The 15,388-nt window shown below is 38.2% G+C and overlaps 1 protein-coding gene across 2 annotated transcripts in view; it reads left to right on the top strand.

Annotated features, from left to right (window-relative positions):
• LOC138691698 (zinc finger protein 665-like) overlaps positions 1-9,163 on the top strand; it is a 43,842-nt gene extending 34,679 nt beyond the window's left edge. For both annotated transcript variants that reach the window (XM_069813953.1, XM_069813954.1), the window contains one exon: positions 6,272-9,163. In XM_069813953.1, coding sequence (XP_069670054.1) covers positions 6,272-7,238 — 967 coding nt within the window. In that variant the 3' untranslated portion in view covers positions 7,239-9,163. The remainder of the gene's footprint in view (positions 1-6,271) is intronic.
• Positions 9,164-15,388: the final 6,225 nt, after the last annotated feature.

The following is a 15,388-nucleotide window of genomic DNA, read 5'->3' as shown; positions in this document are numbered from 1 at the left end:
TACACAACGCAGAACTGCATGCATTGTATTCTTCACTTGACATAATTAGGAACATTAAATCCAGACGTTTGAGATGGGCAGGGCATGTAGCACGTAAGGGCGAATCCAGAAATGCATATAGAGTGTTAGTTGGGAGACCGGAGGGGAAAAGACCTTTGGGGAGGCCGAGACGTGGAGGGGAGGATAATATTAAAATGGATTTGAGGGAGGTGGGATATGATGATAGAGACTGGATTAATCTTGCTCAGGATAGGGACCAATGGTGGGCTTATGTGAGGGCGGCAATGAACCTTCGGGTTCCTTAAAAGCCATTTATAAGTAAGTAAGTAAATAATGGTTTATTCAGTCTAGCAGAGTTAAGGCCATACGACCTCTAACACTTAACCAGGAGTAATACTACAATGCAAAAAACAACACAAATATACGAAGTATAGGACACACACAAAACTGAAGTAAATAATCATAATATAATGTAAGCAAGAAGTTAGTAGAAACCATACACAATATATAACATATAGTAAGAAGGGAAAATGCATAATAAAACACAAGAAAGTCTTATCATACATATTCCGAAGCATAATAAAATATGTACAGTAAGTCAAAATAAATGAGTCATGCAAAGTATGAAAATATGAGACAATAATAATAATAGTAATAATAATAATAATAATAATAATAATAATAATAATAAAATACTGAAGTACAAAGCAAACAATGCACGTAATATTTTTAGTTACACACAGTAAGGAAAATTATGATTATAAGTGGCTCTAGCTGTCACATTATAGACATTACCATTATCGGGAAATATGATGAAAACAAAAACAAGTAAAATGAGATAAATATCACTAAAATATATATATCTAATGCACTATATTTAAAAGAAATATTATGTTTTGAGTAATATTAGATTTCAGATAAGTGTAATTGGTGATATTTATTGATAGTTTGTGTGTGAATATTTTAAGAAAATATATAAAAAATATAGCCAATAGAAGTTATTTTGGTTTAAAAGAAAAAACAATTTATACCCAAATTTCTCTCTCGTGGAACTAAATGCAGAATCTATAAAACATTAATTAAGCCAACTCTTATGTATGCCTCCGAAACTTGGGCTATGACAGAAACTGATATCCATCGCTTTTATATATTTTAAAGGAAGATATTACGTAGAATTTTTGGCCCTATTAACGATGGTAATGGATGGAGACTAAGGTATAACAATGAGTTATATGAACTCTACAAATCCCCTGACATTATACAATAGATCAGGATTTCAAGACTAAGATGGGCAGGGCATATAAGGAGGATGGAAGAGAACGAGATAGGCTACCTAGAAGAGTATTGGAGTACAAAGTCGAGGGAAGGAGGAGTGCAGGACGACATAAGCTTCAATGGAAAGACTGCATACGGAAAGATGTTCAAAGCCTTGGAGTGAAGAATTGGTGGATTGTAGCCAGGGATAGAGACAAATGGCGAAGAATCCTGAAAGAAGCCGAGGCTTGACCTGGACTGTAGTGCTGCAGATGATGATATAAAAAAATTAACGTATATTATGGTGGTATATTTCAATTGCATTAGATATCGAGGTTCAATTATCCTATATTATCTTACATTGTCCTACATTATAAACTGTTGTGTTCTGCATTTCACTAAAATGATCTGATAACCTTATGCATACAATATGATGGGCCCATGGCTTATCTTGATCTGCAACCTTTACACCAAAGTAACGGAGATATGGTCTCTCCATAAACTCGGAAATACGTTTTCTATTTGTTTTAAGTGTGTACTCCTCCCAAATATAGCAAAATACGTCGGAATGATTGACGCATGGCTCTTATGAGTTAGCCATTCCTTTGCTATGCGAGACTTTGGATGAAGACTTCCCAAAGTCGACTTTTGTAGTAAAGTTTAACTTTGTTTAAAATCCTATTCATAGACAATACTTCTGAGACCTTGACTTTGACTTCGGTAAGTCGAGATTTGATTATCTTGTTTTAACGTTGGCAATCACTCTCACTGTCTCTTAAACGAATTAAATTGATAGGTAGTAGAAATAGAGTAGGCATTGCTACAATCAAAGCCATCTTTTGACTTACAAATCATTAAAACAATTGAACATTGTTGAGCGACGAGTGGAGCTGGATGTGAATGACCGCGTGCTGTATAAAGTAGCGAAGAGTAAATAGTACAAACAAATCGTTCTAAAGTTTAAAGAATTGTGAAGTGAGTGTTTCGAGTAAAATGGATCCGGAAAGTCTTAGGGAAAGCATCGTTAAAATCAATAAGAAGATAGAAGAATTGCAAGAGGAGAACATGATGTTGAAGAGGAAAGTGAAAGACTTAGAAGAAGAGAAGAGGAAGAATAATTTAGTATGTTTCGGGATCGAAGAACAGGAAAGAGAGCAATCTTGGGAAACATATGAAGTGATACTGACTGTGTGCTGGGAGGGGATGGGATTAGATATTAGTAACGATTAAGTGAAGGAGGTCTACAGAGTGGGGCATGGGGCTAACCAGCCTATACTAGTCAAATTGGCGAACTCTATGGTAAAGGATATGATAATGAGCAAAAAGAGTAAGTTAAAAGACTCTAATATTAGCATCTATAGTGACTTTGATTATGAAGTGAGGTGCAGGAGGAAAGTGTTAGTGCCTTTTTTGAAAGCGGCAAGGACAAACAGTCACTACGCAAGGCTAGTGAAGGACAAGTTAAAAATTAATGGCGTGACTTTCGACGTAGAGTTATGTTTGGACAGCGTAAATAAATCTGGAATAGGTGAAAATATAAGCGAAGGAAAAAGAAACATGCTTAAGGATAAAGTAATGGGGATAGTGAAAGAAAATTCATTTAGTACGAGGAACGAAGGCGTGAAGAGCAAGAAACCTGACATGCTAGAGAGTGCGGAAGTCGGAGTTTTGTCGAGGACAGCAAATTCCGATCGAGAAACATGCGGCAGAACGACCCCGGCCCGGTGGAAAGGTGAAGATGGAGGAATGACCGTGAGGAGTCGAGAGGGGAAAAGTTGCACGAACGTATGGAAGAAATCTGTAGTGACGTCACCACAAGGTCACAACAAGAGTGTAATGTGTCAAACGAATAGGAGCGGTAATGTAGACGTGTGTGGTGTCAGCGAAAGAAATGAAGGCAACGTGAGACAACAGCTGGGAAAGGGGAATGTGCAAAAGAAAGTCGATAGGGATAAGGCGAAGAGCAGCAAGGATAAACCAGCATACAATCTAAGGAAATGGTGTGTCAGTGGAATGAAGGATTAATTAAGGGTGCAGTGAATATGGGTGAATAGTGTTTTAGTATGAAAAGGGTCATGATGAGTTATTTAATTAGTACGAATGAGTAGGACGTATTGCAAATATAGGAAGAGTAGAGGAGCTAAAAGTAGGACTAGACTAGATAGGTATCTGTAGGACAAAAAAGTAATATAGATAGATGTAAAGCAAATAATAGCTGGTAGGCTTAGTTATAGTACAGTAAATGATTGTAGTGATATGTTAAATAAGTTGGTCTGTGAAAATGATGAATAGAAAAAGTAATTGTTACGTTGTTATTAGGAATAGGAAATAGTAGAAGGTAGGAGTAGAGGGAAAGAAGGAATATTTAATAAACGCAGAAGTATAGGAAGTGTGGTGAACGAACATGAAAGACTTAGTGGGTGAACATTAAATGATGAAGAGATGTCGGTCATTAACATCGAGTATTGTGCAAGTTGTAAATAGTATCTGGAAGGGACTGCTGGCCCGAATACTATATAAGTGAAGGGCCAGCAGGACCAAAAGTTTGAGAATAAACCATACCATACCATACCAATTGAACATTGCTACGTGTTAAGCGATTATTAACTCTTCTTGCAGCTTTACATAAGAATAATATCGAGGACTTAGTGTGAAATTAACATAAGTACAAAAATTGACATTTTTAGATCTTTATACTAATCGATAATAATTTGTTCTTGTCACAAAAATCATAACTCAGTCCGAACAGTAGACTATTATAGTCTATATAATACAATTCGTAACTACAAAATATGATGATATAGTTCATCTCAAATAGTATTGCGTGTTGAGAATTTTCCTGTGAATAAAACATGGATTGTAGTTACATTAGTTTCACATTAAGCCCTCACATTGTTTCATCATAAAATAATTTTAATCTGAAGATATGGAAGATAAGGAGATGCCACCAATGAGAGACTATAAGGGAGACATATTATTCTGCTGACAGTTGGCAGAGTTACTCCCTGCATGTCTGCAGACACTATTTGAAAATTATCTGAAATGCATATGAAGAAAATATTATATGACGACCGCAAGGATTATACTCGTAAATTAACTGCATAGGCAACTGTATAACCTATTCTCTATAGAATTAAATAATCAAAATCAATATTAAGCTATCAATTCTTACCTTTAGCGTAAAATCACGATGAAATAAGTTGTATTATTGCTGGAACAGATAATCCTCGCGTGTTATTATTCGGTTGAGAAGCTTTTATCATTTAGTCTGCTGTCAAAAAATCTGAAAGTTAGAATTTATAAAACAGTTATATTACCGGGTGTTCTGTATGGTTGTGAAACTTGGACTCTCACTCTGAGAGAGGAACATAAGTTAAGGGTGTTTGAGAATAAGGCGCTTAGGAAAATATTTGGGGCTAAGAGGGATGAAGTTACAGGAGAATGGAGAAAGTTACACAACGCAGAACTGCACGCATTGTATTCTTCACCTGACATAATTAGGAACATTAAATCCATACGTTTGCGATGGGCAGGGCATGTAGCACTTACGGGCGAATCCAGGAATGCATATAGAGTGTTAGTCGGGAGACCGGAGGGAAAAAGACCTTTGGGGAGGCCGAAATGTAGATAGGAGGATAATATTAAAATGGATTTGAGGGAGATGGGATATGATGATAGAGACTGGATTAATCTTTCACAGGATAGGGACCGATGGCGGGCTTATGTGAGGGCGGCAATGAACCTTCGGGTTCCTTAAAAGCCATTTGTAAGTAATTAAGTACAGATAATCCTCTGTGATTATTATTATGAAAGTTAAAACATGATGAGGATACTGTCTGTTTATCAAATCTGTACCTTCATTTGAATTTATAATCTATAATAATAAACCAAGGAACATGAACAGTTTTAATAATGTCCTGGATGTCCTCAATAACCTTGGCAAATTCAACAATTGTCCAAATATGAGCCATTTTCCTTATATTTACGAACCAAAGTCAAAGTATAGATTTTCGGCGACTTCCAAGTAAAGTCACGATTCATGTTTACTTTCGTCAAAGTGTCTACTGTGAATAGGAAAATGGTGACTTTGTTCTTTCCAAAGTCACCTTTGGCCAAAAGTCTCGTCTATGAATACGACCCTAAAAATGAAAAGATATGGGTTGTAATATAATTATAGACACCACCTAGACAATGTGAATATCTTTTCTCTAATTATGTTGCAAAAACGTATAATCAAAATTTGTTTGAAAAGGCGACTGGATTATCCAACAAATTTGATCCATTCCGAATTGAATGTTTTTAGAATTGACCAAATTTATAAATACTCTTTAATTAAATTCTATCATAAAAATAGAATGAAATTTGTAGCTCAGCCACATGATCATAATACAAGACAAAATGAAATTCTTAAATTAGTTGAACCTAAATATTTCACATCTGCTGCTTTTCTACACAGTACACGTCTATATAATTCGATAATAAAATTTAATCCAGAATTGACTACTTTAAGCAATGAAATTTTCAGATCCAGAATTAAAAAATTTATATGACAGACTTCCCTGTATATATATTATGTACCATGTATTGTAAAACAAGTTTATTTCTATCCTAATTGTATTTTTCTATTTTATCTTGGTTACTATATCAACATGACCTGCACTAATTATACTACTAATAATAATTTAATATTAATCCATCAATCTAAACATCGTCTCTTTTTTCAGTCAGTTATTATTAGTATTATTATTTACTAATTTTATTATAACCTTTATGTGAGCCTTTTTCTTAAGTATTTTGTCTACAAAGTATCACATACTTTGTATCTATGTAACGGAACTGTCCCCGAACACAAGCTTTGCTCTTTCGAGGTATTTTAATGTAACGTTTTTATGTATATGTTATTATTAAATAAAATCTAAATCTAAATGTAAGTTTATATACTTATAATGCCTGTTATGTTTTAATATCACCACATAAACAATTCTGGAGTCTGATAAATTTTTTGTATTGATTTCAGCTTTATGTATAATGTCGACAAGAGTGTGTCACCAGTATGCCACAGCACTGATAATGAAGAAGACAAATTGACACACTGTGGTAGTGACAGATTTGACTGTACAGATACGAATGACATAAGTCGTAATTCTATCAAGTGTAATATGTGCAATGAGGTTTTTGTAACACTGGAATCACTGAAACTTCATTTCCGTACACATACAATAAGGAAGCCATTAAAATGCGATATCTGTGGGAAGTGTTTTCCGAAATCGAGTGATTTAAAGAACCATGCCTTCCTACACACAGGCGGCACGCAATTTCATTGCCATGTATGTGGGAAATCCTTCAAAAGATCATGCGATATGATGATACATGCACGCATACACACAGGAGAGAGGCCATACAAATGCGAAATGTGTGGCGTGTGTTTTTCAACTTCTAATAGTTTAAACATACATGTACGCACACACACTGGGGAAATGCCGTTTAAATGTGGATTGTGTGGAAAGTGCTTCTCAGTTTCAGGAAATTTAAAGTCACATGAACGCACACACACAGGCGAAAGGCCATTCAAGTGCGAAGTGTGTGAAAAGTGTTTCTCACAACCGTCAATTTTATACAAACATGCGCGCATACACACAGGCGAAAGACCATTCAAATGCGAGGTGTGTGGGAAAAGTTATTCTCAATCATCAGTTTTAAGTAGACATGCACGGGTACACACAGGCGAAAAGCCATTCAAATGTGAGGTGTGTGGGAAGTGTTTCTCACAATCGCCAATTTTAAATAGACATGTACGTACACACACGGGCGAAAGGCCGTTCAAATGCGACGTCTGTGGTAAATGTTTCTCGCGAAAAGCAGTTTTAGACATGCATGCACGGATACACACAGGCGAAAAGCCATTCAAATGCGATATCTGTGAAAAACGTTTCACATACCCGGGACATTTCAAGCAACACGTCCGCTTACACAAAGGCGAGTGACTATGCAAATGTGATGTACGTGGAAGGAGTTATAATCGAGACATCTCAGGAATCTCGGCCGCCTATACACAGACGAGAGACTACTCAGATGTAATATCTGCGAAAACTGTTTGTCAGAATCGGGTCACCTCAGGATTCACGCCCACCTACACACTTCGAGAGACCATTTCATTACAATGTAAGGTCCTACTCTGCTACCAATTTGTGCCACTCGTCACATGTTAAAGGCATTGAGTTTAAAAGTGGGCGCAGTGGAATAGGGATATCCTGAACTAGCACCAACAGATAGCGCACGTGTACTATGAGAGATGTGCTTTGCGTGTGCATTTGTTTTTCGGTATATAAACATTGAGGATATGCGTAGTGTATTAGTATATTAAATACTCTTAAAAACAACTAAAAATGGCAAATTTTTGTTATGTTCCTATATGTAAAAACCAGGGAAAGCTTTTTGTCTTCAATCAGGTCCCGAAATATTCTGTATATATGCTTTAAACCTTAAAAAATATAAGTAATAAAATTGGTCCTTGAAAGTGCTAGCTATTAAATAAAAGTAACTACTTCAAGTAAGGAATTGTTGACTATAGTTTCATTTTGGAAGAGGAAAAAGATAAATTTATAAAAACATATGCAACCTCGACAGCGAGCTATGTTAGCTTAGATTATATGCAGTAGTTGTAGGAGTCTCCGAAGTTTACGCCTGCAGTAAACTCTCGATAAACTGGAATGTTTATTATCCAGGACGATCCCTAGTGAAATCCATTTCGTGAATAATGTTTTTAATGTCCCTTACCCTAATTATTAAAGCCATGTTTTAAGTTCAAAATCATCCCATAGAGTATTGAAAACTACATGTCCTTAACCTACAAAACACACTAATAATCGTGATACTATTTCGATCATATTATGTCATCCTATTAAAAATTGCATTTGATCTTTCTGTAACTACAGAAAAAATACAAGGAATTCAATCTCGATAGTCTCTTCCCTATAAAAAGAAAACCACATTGGTGGCTGCATATCCTGGTTTTAGCGTACGGTTATTAAATATTAATAATTCAAGAGGGCAATATTCACTTTCGACATATTTCCTATATTTTTCTTTGTGCATATTGTTCTCAAAGTTCTCGTTTAGGTTCATGAACATTCAATTTACTCGTATTTATATTCTGCATACTGCAGATTTCCCTAACGATCTCGGGGAAATATTATACAGATTTACGTTATTATTGTAAATTAAATTAAATTATGAGGTAAGAAAATATTGAAATATATTAAAGTATACTAGGTTATACAAAATAACTGTAAATATAATTTTGACACGCACAGAAATTCCAACAAGCGGGAAAGCGTATGAACTGTAGCATATGAAAAAACATAGCCCTACAACATGTTGCCCTGCATGGAACGCTCCTGCCATCTGACGGTAAAACTTCGCATAAGATATCCCTATAGTGATGAAATAACAAATGCAAGTTTATAACAAACAGTGTAATTGATGAAAGAATAAATAAACAATACACAAATGAACTGATGTGATACAATTAATAATGAAGCTGAATAACTAGTGCTGTGACAAAATTACAATCTAAAAATATGTGTTGCATTATCATATCTACCACTCTCACACTATGTCAGTCATTCAATACTCAGAATACATGTATTCCATTTAACACTATACATGATTGAGCGCTATTCTGTATGATCTACGATTGTGAATTCGAAGTTATATATAATTCTCACAGTACGTAAGAGCCATGTATATTAGTGCACTATTTCCTGAACGGAACGTTCTAGTATCAGAGAACAACACACATTCAACTAGTATGTCAAATATTATAGCTAAGCAGTTACAATAACTTCATTTCACAATGACACATCTGCACCATATAATACAAAGGAAGATAAACTCAGAGAGAGAGAGAGAGAGAAAAGAGATCGCTAACACAGAAATCATCAAAGTTCTGTAATGAAATTAGTGTTCAAAATGATCGATGCAAGTAGAGGTAGTAACCAATTAGACTATTCACAGCCATATTCCCGAGTCTTCTACTCAACTCACAAATCGACGTATATTGCAGTGCGTCAGAACAACGTAATTAATTAACCTCCAAAGTGATAAACACGAATAATTACAATTGCAACGGTGGGCCTCTGTTTAAGTTGAATAGTTGGTATAAATAATAAGTAAATAATACTTAAACGATAAAGTTTCGCCCTGCTGTCAACCGTATGATACTGTCGATTGTTTCATGGGCGAGGTGGTACAAAAGAAAACGCTCAGTATAAATGATCAACTATCCGTTTACATTTATTAATTAGCACTTCCGTTAATTGGAGAATGAACAAAAGGATGCAGTAGAAATACAGCCACCTATAACTCCACCAATGCATCGAAACTGGCTTGCCACTAATCGTCACTCAACTGGCATTCACCGTTACACACAATAGTAACACCATCTATACCCACAGATTATAAGTATAAGTAACTTGCTAGACAAGTCCAAACTTGTCGGATGTGGCAGAAAGCACTAATACGAAACCAAACACAACCAATGTAAAATATACACTTGACGAATGCCAGCTTATACTTGAATTACCTAATACTCGGTATGAAATCAAATATACTTCTACTAATCAAAGAAACATACAATTACTGATGTAGAAAAACCTGTTATGATCCCTGGTAGGCCAGCCTCGAAACCAAACAACAATGGCCTCTCTTCCACTCTCATGCCTCCATTATCACACAGCACACCAAAGCACAGCTCGGCCACGCTTCTACATGTAGTAAGGCACTATCCCCGATCGAGTCCCGACTGCAGCAGTACATGTCCCTGCCCGGACTGGGTTATCCGTGATCGCATCATGGATAGTCGCTAAACAAAAACCTCTCAGCTCTCCACGGCTGTCACACAACCATACTCTTCGAGCGTCGACCCCAGACTGCACTGCGTCAAGCGTCCCTCTCAGGAGAACCGACGCTAATTAACAATTAATGTGAATAGGGCCAATGAAAATCTAAAACCCATGTCACGTGATAACTTAAATTCGCTCCTTATACGTGAGAAGTAAGAGACCATGAATGGCGGAAAGAAAACAAGCTATCTATAAAAAGGAAGAATGAGACCTAAAATGGCGGATAGGATGCCATCTATGAGAAGTAAGGGTAACTAACAAGAAAAATGACATCAATTAGGAAGGAAAAAAAAAAAAAAGAAAGAAAGAAACACAGGGTGCCGAAAGTTAAACGGCACACAATAACAGATAAAATAAACTCTACTTATCCTCACAGTGCCAGTTCACTGAATTTACAGTACGACCAAATTTCCAAAGTATACTTATCCCTACAACACCGGTCTCCTAAGTGATATTGCAATCGCGTCTACCACACCTGTCTGAGTATACTTCCGATGTCTAATGTACGACACCGAGTTCCTGAGTGAGTTTTCAATCTCTTCGTAGCTACCAAAAAGACTAGCTTTCCCTCTCTCTAACGTACCCTGTTATCCAGCCAGGCAGTAGGAAAGTTAACAGGAATTATGCATGAAAAGATGGCGTTGTCAGCAATATGGCGGAATGCGAAGGCTGTCAGTGGTACAGCGGGTTAGTAGAATTGATTGAGACATCGAGCACGGCTCAAATGTGGAAAAAATTATCCGGGATCGGAAAGCCCAAACAAACATAAACGCCTATACACATCCGAAAGGTCGTCCAAAAGTGATACCTATGGGGAAATATTTCACCTGCTTCGAATATCTGGAAGTGCATCTGTATTGATACTTAGACCAATGCTGATTGATATTTCTTGCCTTTCTAAATTTCTGCTGAAAAATAAGCAGAGTTGTAATGTCTTTGTGTGTTCATTAAGAATTTTTTTAGTTACAGGCCACCTGAGCATGCCTACATATTGGGAAAATGCAACAGCCGCAACTGGACAAAGTCAGATACGGTCACTGCGCGTATATTTAGTATTTTTATTTTCTTTATATATTTACTGAGAGTATATTTGATAATTTTTTGAAACTGATATCAGTAAGAAAGAATGTGTGGAAATAATGCTTCCACAGCAAACAATACTGTCCTGGGATCTGCCTTTGAAATTCTTTTTAACTCTCACAAGCATTTAAAGTGTGATTTTAGCACATTCTTGACTGATATTTTCTTTTAAACAGAAAACAATTAGTCACAATTACTACAGCTACTACACACGGACATAGTCATTTTCTGTCAAAACGTCCCTCGAACTAACTACAAGCTGCTACCTGCACATGCATTATACAGCCTTCATTACTGGATCCTCCCAGTAAGTAGCGGCTCGCAGACGGCCCGTAACTTAACCTTACTATAAGCATGCCTTCATTCATGACTGCAAAATTAATGATACTGTTTCCCAGCTATGATATATATTGTAAAGTTCATTAGGTCAGAATTTTTTGCCAATGATTGGAAAAAATGTTTATATCATAAATAATTTTAGACATTCAGGCACTAACAATACAAATTCAATTTTAGTTACACCTACACTGTTTCTAGCAAACTTTACATCAGATTATTTTTTCATTGGTATTGCTCATGGAATTCTTACATAGTGTTATAATTCTGCAAATCAAGCTTTCAGGTATAACTCCCTGTAATGTTGATTTGAATAATTTGGAGGGAAAAATTGTTCCAGGGCCGGGCATCGAACCCGAGACCTTTGATTAAACGTACCAATGCTCTACCAGCTCAGCTACCCGGGAACTCTACCAGACACCGATCCAATTTTTCCCTCCAAATTATTAAGATCAACTTTACAGGGAGTTATACCTGAAAGCTTGATTTGCATAATACACGTCACTGCTCGTTAACAGAAAACCACAATTTAAGTCACACAGAGTCAGTGTGCACTCAATGTTGGTTGCTTGACGGTTGTCAGCCCACTTTGAGGTCTGTGTATATAGAGGGCAAAATTGGATCGGTGTCTGGTAGATTCCCCGGGGTAGCTCAGTTGGTAGAGCGTTGGTACGTTTAACCAAAGGTCCCAGGTTCGATGCCCTGCCCCGGAACAATTTCTCCCTCCAAATTATTAAGATCAACTTTACAGGGAGTTATGCCTGAAACGTTGATTTGCATAATGCACGTCACTGCTCGTTAACAGAAAACCACAATTTAAGTCACACAGAGTCAGTGTGCACTCAATGTTGGTTGCTTGACGGTTGTCAGCCCACTTTGAGGTCTGTGTATATAGAGGGCAAAATTGGATCGGTGTCTGGTAGATTTCCCGGGTAGCTCAGTAGGTAGAGAGTTGGTATGTTTAACCAAAGGTACGAGGTTCGATACCCGGCCCCGGAACAATTTTTTCCTCCAAATTATTCAAATCAACTTTACAGGGAGTTATGCCTGAAACGTTGATTTGCATAATGCACGTCACTGCTCGTTAACAGAAAACCACAATTTAAGTCACACAGAGTCAGTGTGCACTCAATGTTGGTTGCTTGACGGTTGTCAGCCCACTTTGAGGTCTGTGTATATAGAGGGCAAAATTGGATCGGTGTCTGGTAGATATCCCGGGTAGCTCTTCTAGTAGAGCGTTGGTACGTTTAACCAAAGGTCCCAGGTTCGATGACCGGCCCCGGAACAATTTTTCCCTCCAAATTATTCAAATCAACTTTACAGGGAGTTATGCCTGAAACGTTGATTTTACATAATGCACGTCACTGCTCGTTAACAGAAAACCACAATTTAGTCACACAGAGTCAGTGTGCACTCAATGTTGGTTGCCTGACGGTTGTCAGCCCACTTTGAGGTCTGTGTATATAGAGGGCAAACTTGGATCGGTGTGTGGTAGATTTCCCGGGTAGCTCAGTTGGTACAGCGTTGGTACGTTTAACCAAAGGTCCCAGGTTCGATGCCCTGTCCCGGAACAATTTCTCCCTCCAAATTATTCAAATCAACTTTACAGGGAGTTATGCCTGAAACGTTGATTTTACATAATGCACGTCACTGCTCGTTAACAGAAAACCACAATTTAAGTCACACAGAGTCAGTGTGCACTCAATGTTGGCTGCTTGACGGTTGTCAGCCCACTTTGAGGTCTGTGTATATAGAGGGCAAAATTGGATCGGTGTCTGGTAGATTTCCCGGGTAGCTCAGTTGGTAGAGCGTTGGTACGTTTAACCAAAGGTCCCAGGTTCGATGCCCTGCCCCGGAACAATTTTTCCCTCCAAATTATTAAGATCAACTTTACAGGGAGTTATGCCTGAAACGTTGATTTGCTTAATGCACGTCACTGCTCGTTAACAGAAAACCACAATTTAAGTCACACAGAGTCAGTGTGCACTCAATGTTGGTTGCTTGACGGTTGTCAGCCCACTTTGAGGTCTGTGTATATAGAGGGCAAAATTGGATCGGTGTCTGGTAGATATCCCGGGTAGCTCTTCTAGTAGAGCGTTGGTACGTTTAACCAAAGGTCCCAGGTTCGATGCCCTGCCCCGGAACAATTTTTCCCTCCAAATTATTAAGATCAACTTTACAGGGAGTTATGCCTGAAACGTTGATTTGCTTAATGCACGCCACTGCTCGTTAACAGAAAACCACAATTTAAGTCACACAGAGTCAGTGTGCACTCAATGTTGGTTGCTTGACGGTTGTCAGCCCACTTTGAGGTCTGTGTATATAGAGGGCAAAATTGGATCGGTGTCTGGTAGATTCCCCGGGGTAGCTCAGTTGGTAGAGCGTTGGTACGTTTAACCAAAGGTCCCAGGTTCGATGCCCTGCCCCGGAACAATTTTTCCCTCCAAATTATTAAGATCAACTTTACAGGGAGTTATGCCTGAAACGTTGATTTGCTTAATGCACGTCACTGCTCGTTAACAGAAAACCACAATTTAAGTCACACAGAGTCAGTGTGCACTCAATGTTGGTTGCTTGACGGTTGTCAGCCCACTTTGAGGTCTGTGTATGTAGAGGGCAAAATTGGATCGGTGTCTGGTAGATTCCCCAGGGTAGCTCAGTTGGTAGAGCGTTGGTACGTTTAACCAAAGGTCCCAGGTTCGATGCCCTGCCCCGGAACAATTTTTCCCTCCAAATTATTAAGATCAACATTACAGGGAGTTATGCCTGAAACATTGATTTGCATAATGCACGTCACTGCTCGTTAATAGAATACCACAATTTAAGTCACACAGAGTCAGTGTGCACTCAATGTTGGTTGCTTGACGGTTGTCAGCCCACTTTGAGGTCTGTGTATATAGAGGGCAAAATTGGATCGGTGTCTGGTAGATTCCCCGGGGTAGCTCAGTTGGTAGAGCGTTGGTACGTTTAACCAAAGGTCCCAGGTTCGATGCCCTGCCCCGGAACAATTTTTCCCTCCAAATTATTAAGATCAACTTTACAATGAGTTATGCCTGAAACGTTGATTTGCATAATGCACGTCACTGCTCGTTAACAGAAAACCACAATTTAAGTCACACAGAGTCAGTGTGCACTCAATGTTGGTTGCTTGACGGTTGTCAGCCCACTTTGAGGTCTGTGTATATAGAGGGCAAAATTGGATCGGTGTCTGGTAGATATCCCGGGTAGCTCTTCTAGTAGAGCGTTGGTACGTTTAACCAAAGGTCCCAGGTTCGATGGCCGGCCCCGGAACAATTTCTCCCTCCAAATTATTCAAATCAACTTTACAGGGAGTTATGCCTGAAACGTTGATTTTACATAATGCACGTCACTGCTCGTTAACAGAGAACCACAATTTAAGTCACACAGAGTCAGTGTGCACTCAATGTTGGTTGCTTGACGGTTGTCAGCCCACTTTGAGGTCTGTGTATATAGAGGGCAAAATTGGATCGGTGTCTGGTAGATTCCCCGGGGTAGCTCAGTTGGTAGAGCGTTGGTACGTTTAACCAAAGGTCCCAGGTTCGATGCCCTGCCCCGGAACAATTTCTCCCTCCAAATTATTAAGATCAACTTTACAGGGAGTTATGCCTGAAACGTTGATTTGCATAATGCACGTCACTGCTCGTTAACAGAAAACCACAATTTAAGTCACACGCAGTCAGTGTGCACTCAATGTTGGTTGCTTGACGGTTGTCAGCCCACTTTGAGGTCTGTGTATATAGAGGGCAAAATTGGATCGGTGTCTGGTAGATTCCCCGGGGTAGCTCAGTTGGTAG

The sequence above is a fragment of the Periplaneta americana genome, chromosome 16 (genome assembly GCF_040183065.1).
Source record: "Periplaneta americana isolate PAMFEO1 chromosome 16, P.americana_PAMFEO1_priV1, whole genome shotgun sequence".
Lineage (NCBI taxonomy): Eukaryota > Metazoa > Arthropoda > Insecta > Blattodea > Blattidae > Periplaneta > Periplaneta americana.
The sequence above is the reverse complement of the archived record's forward strand: the minus strand, read 5'-3'. Positions and strand labels throughout refer to the sequence as shown.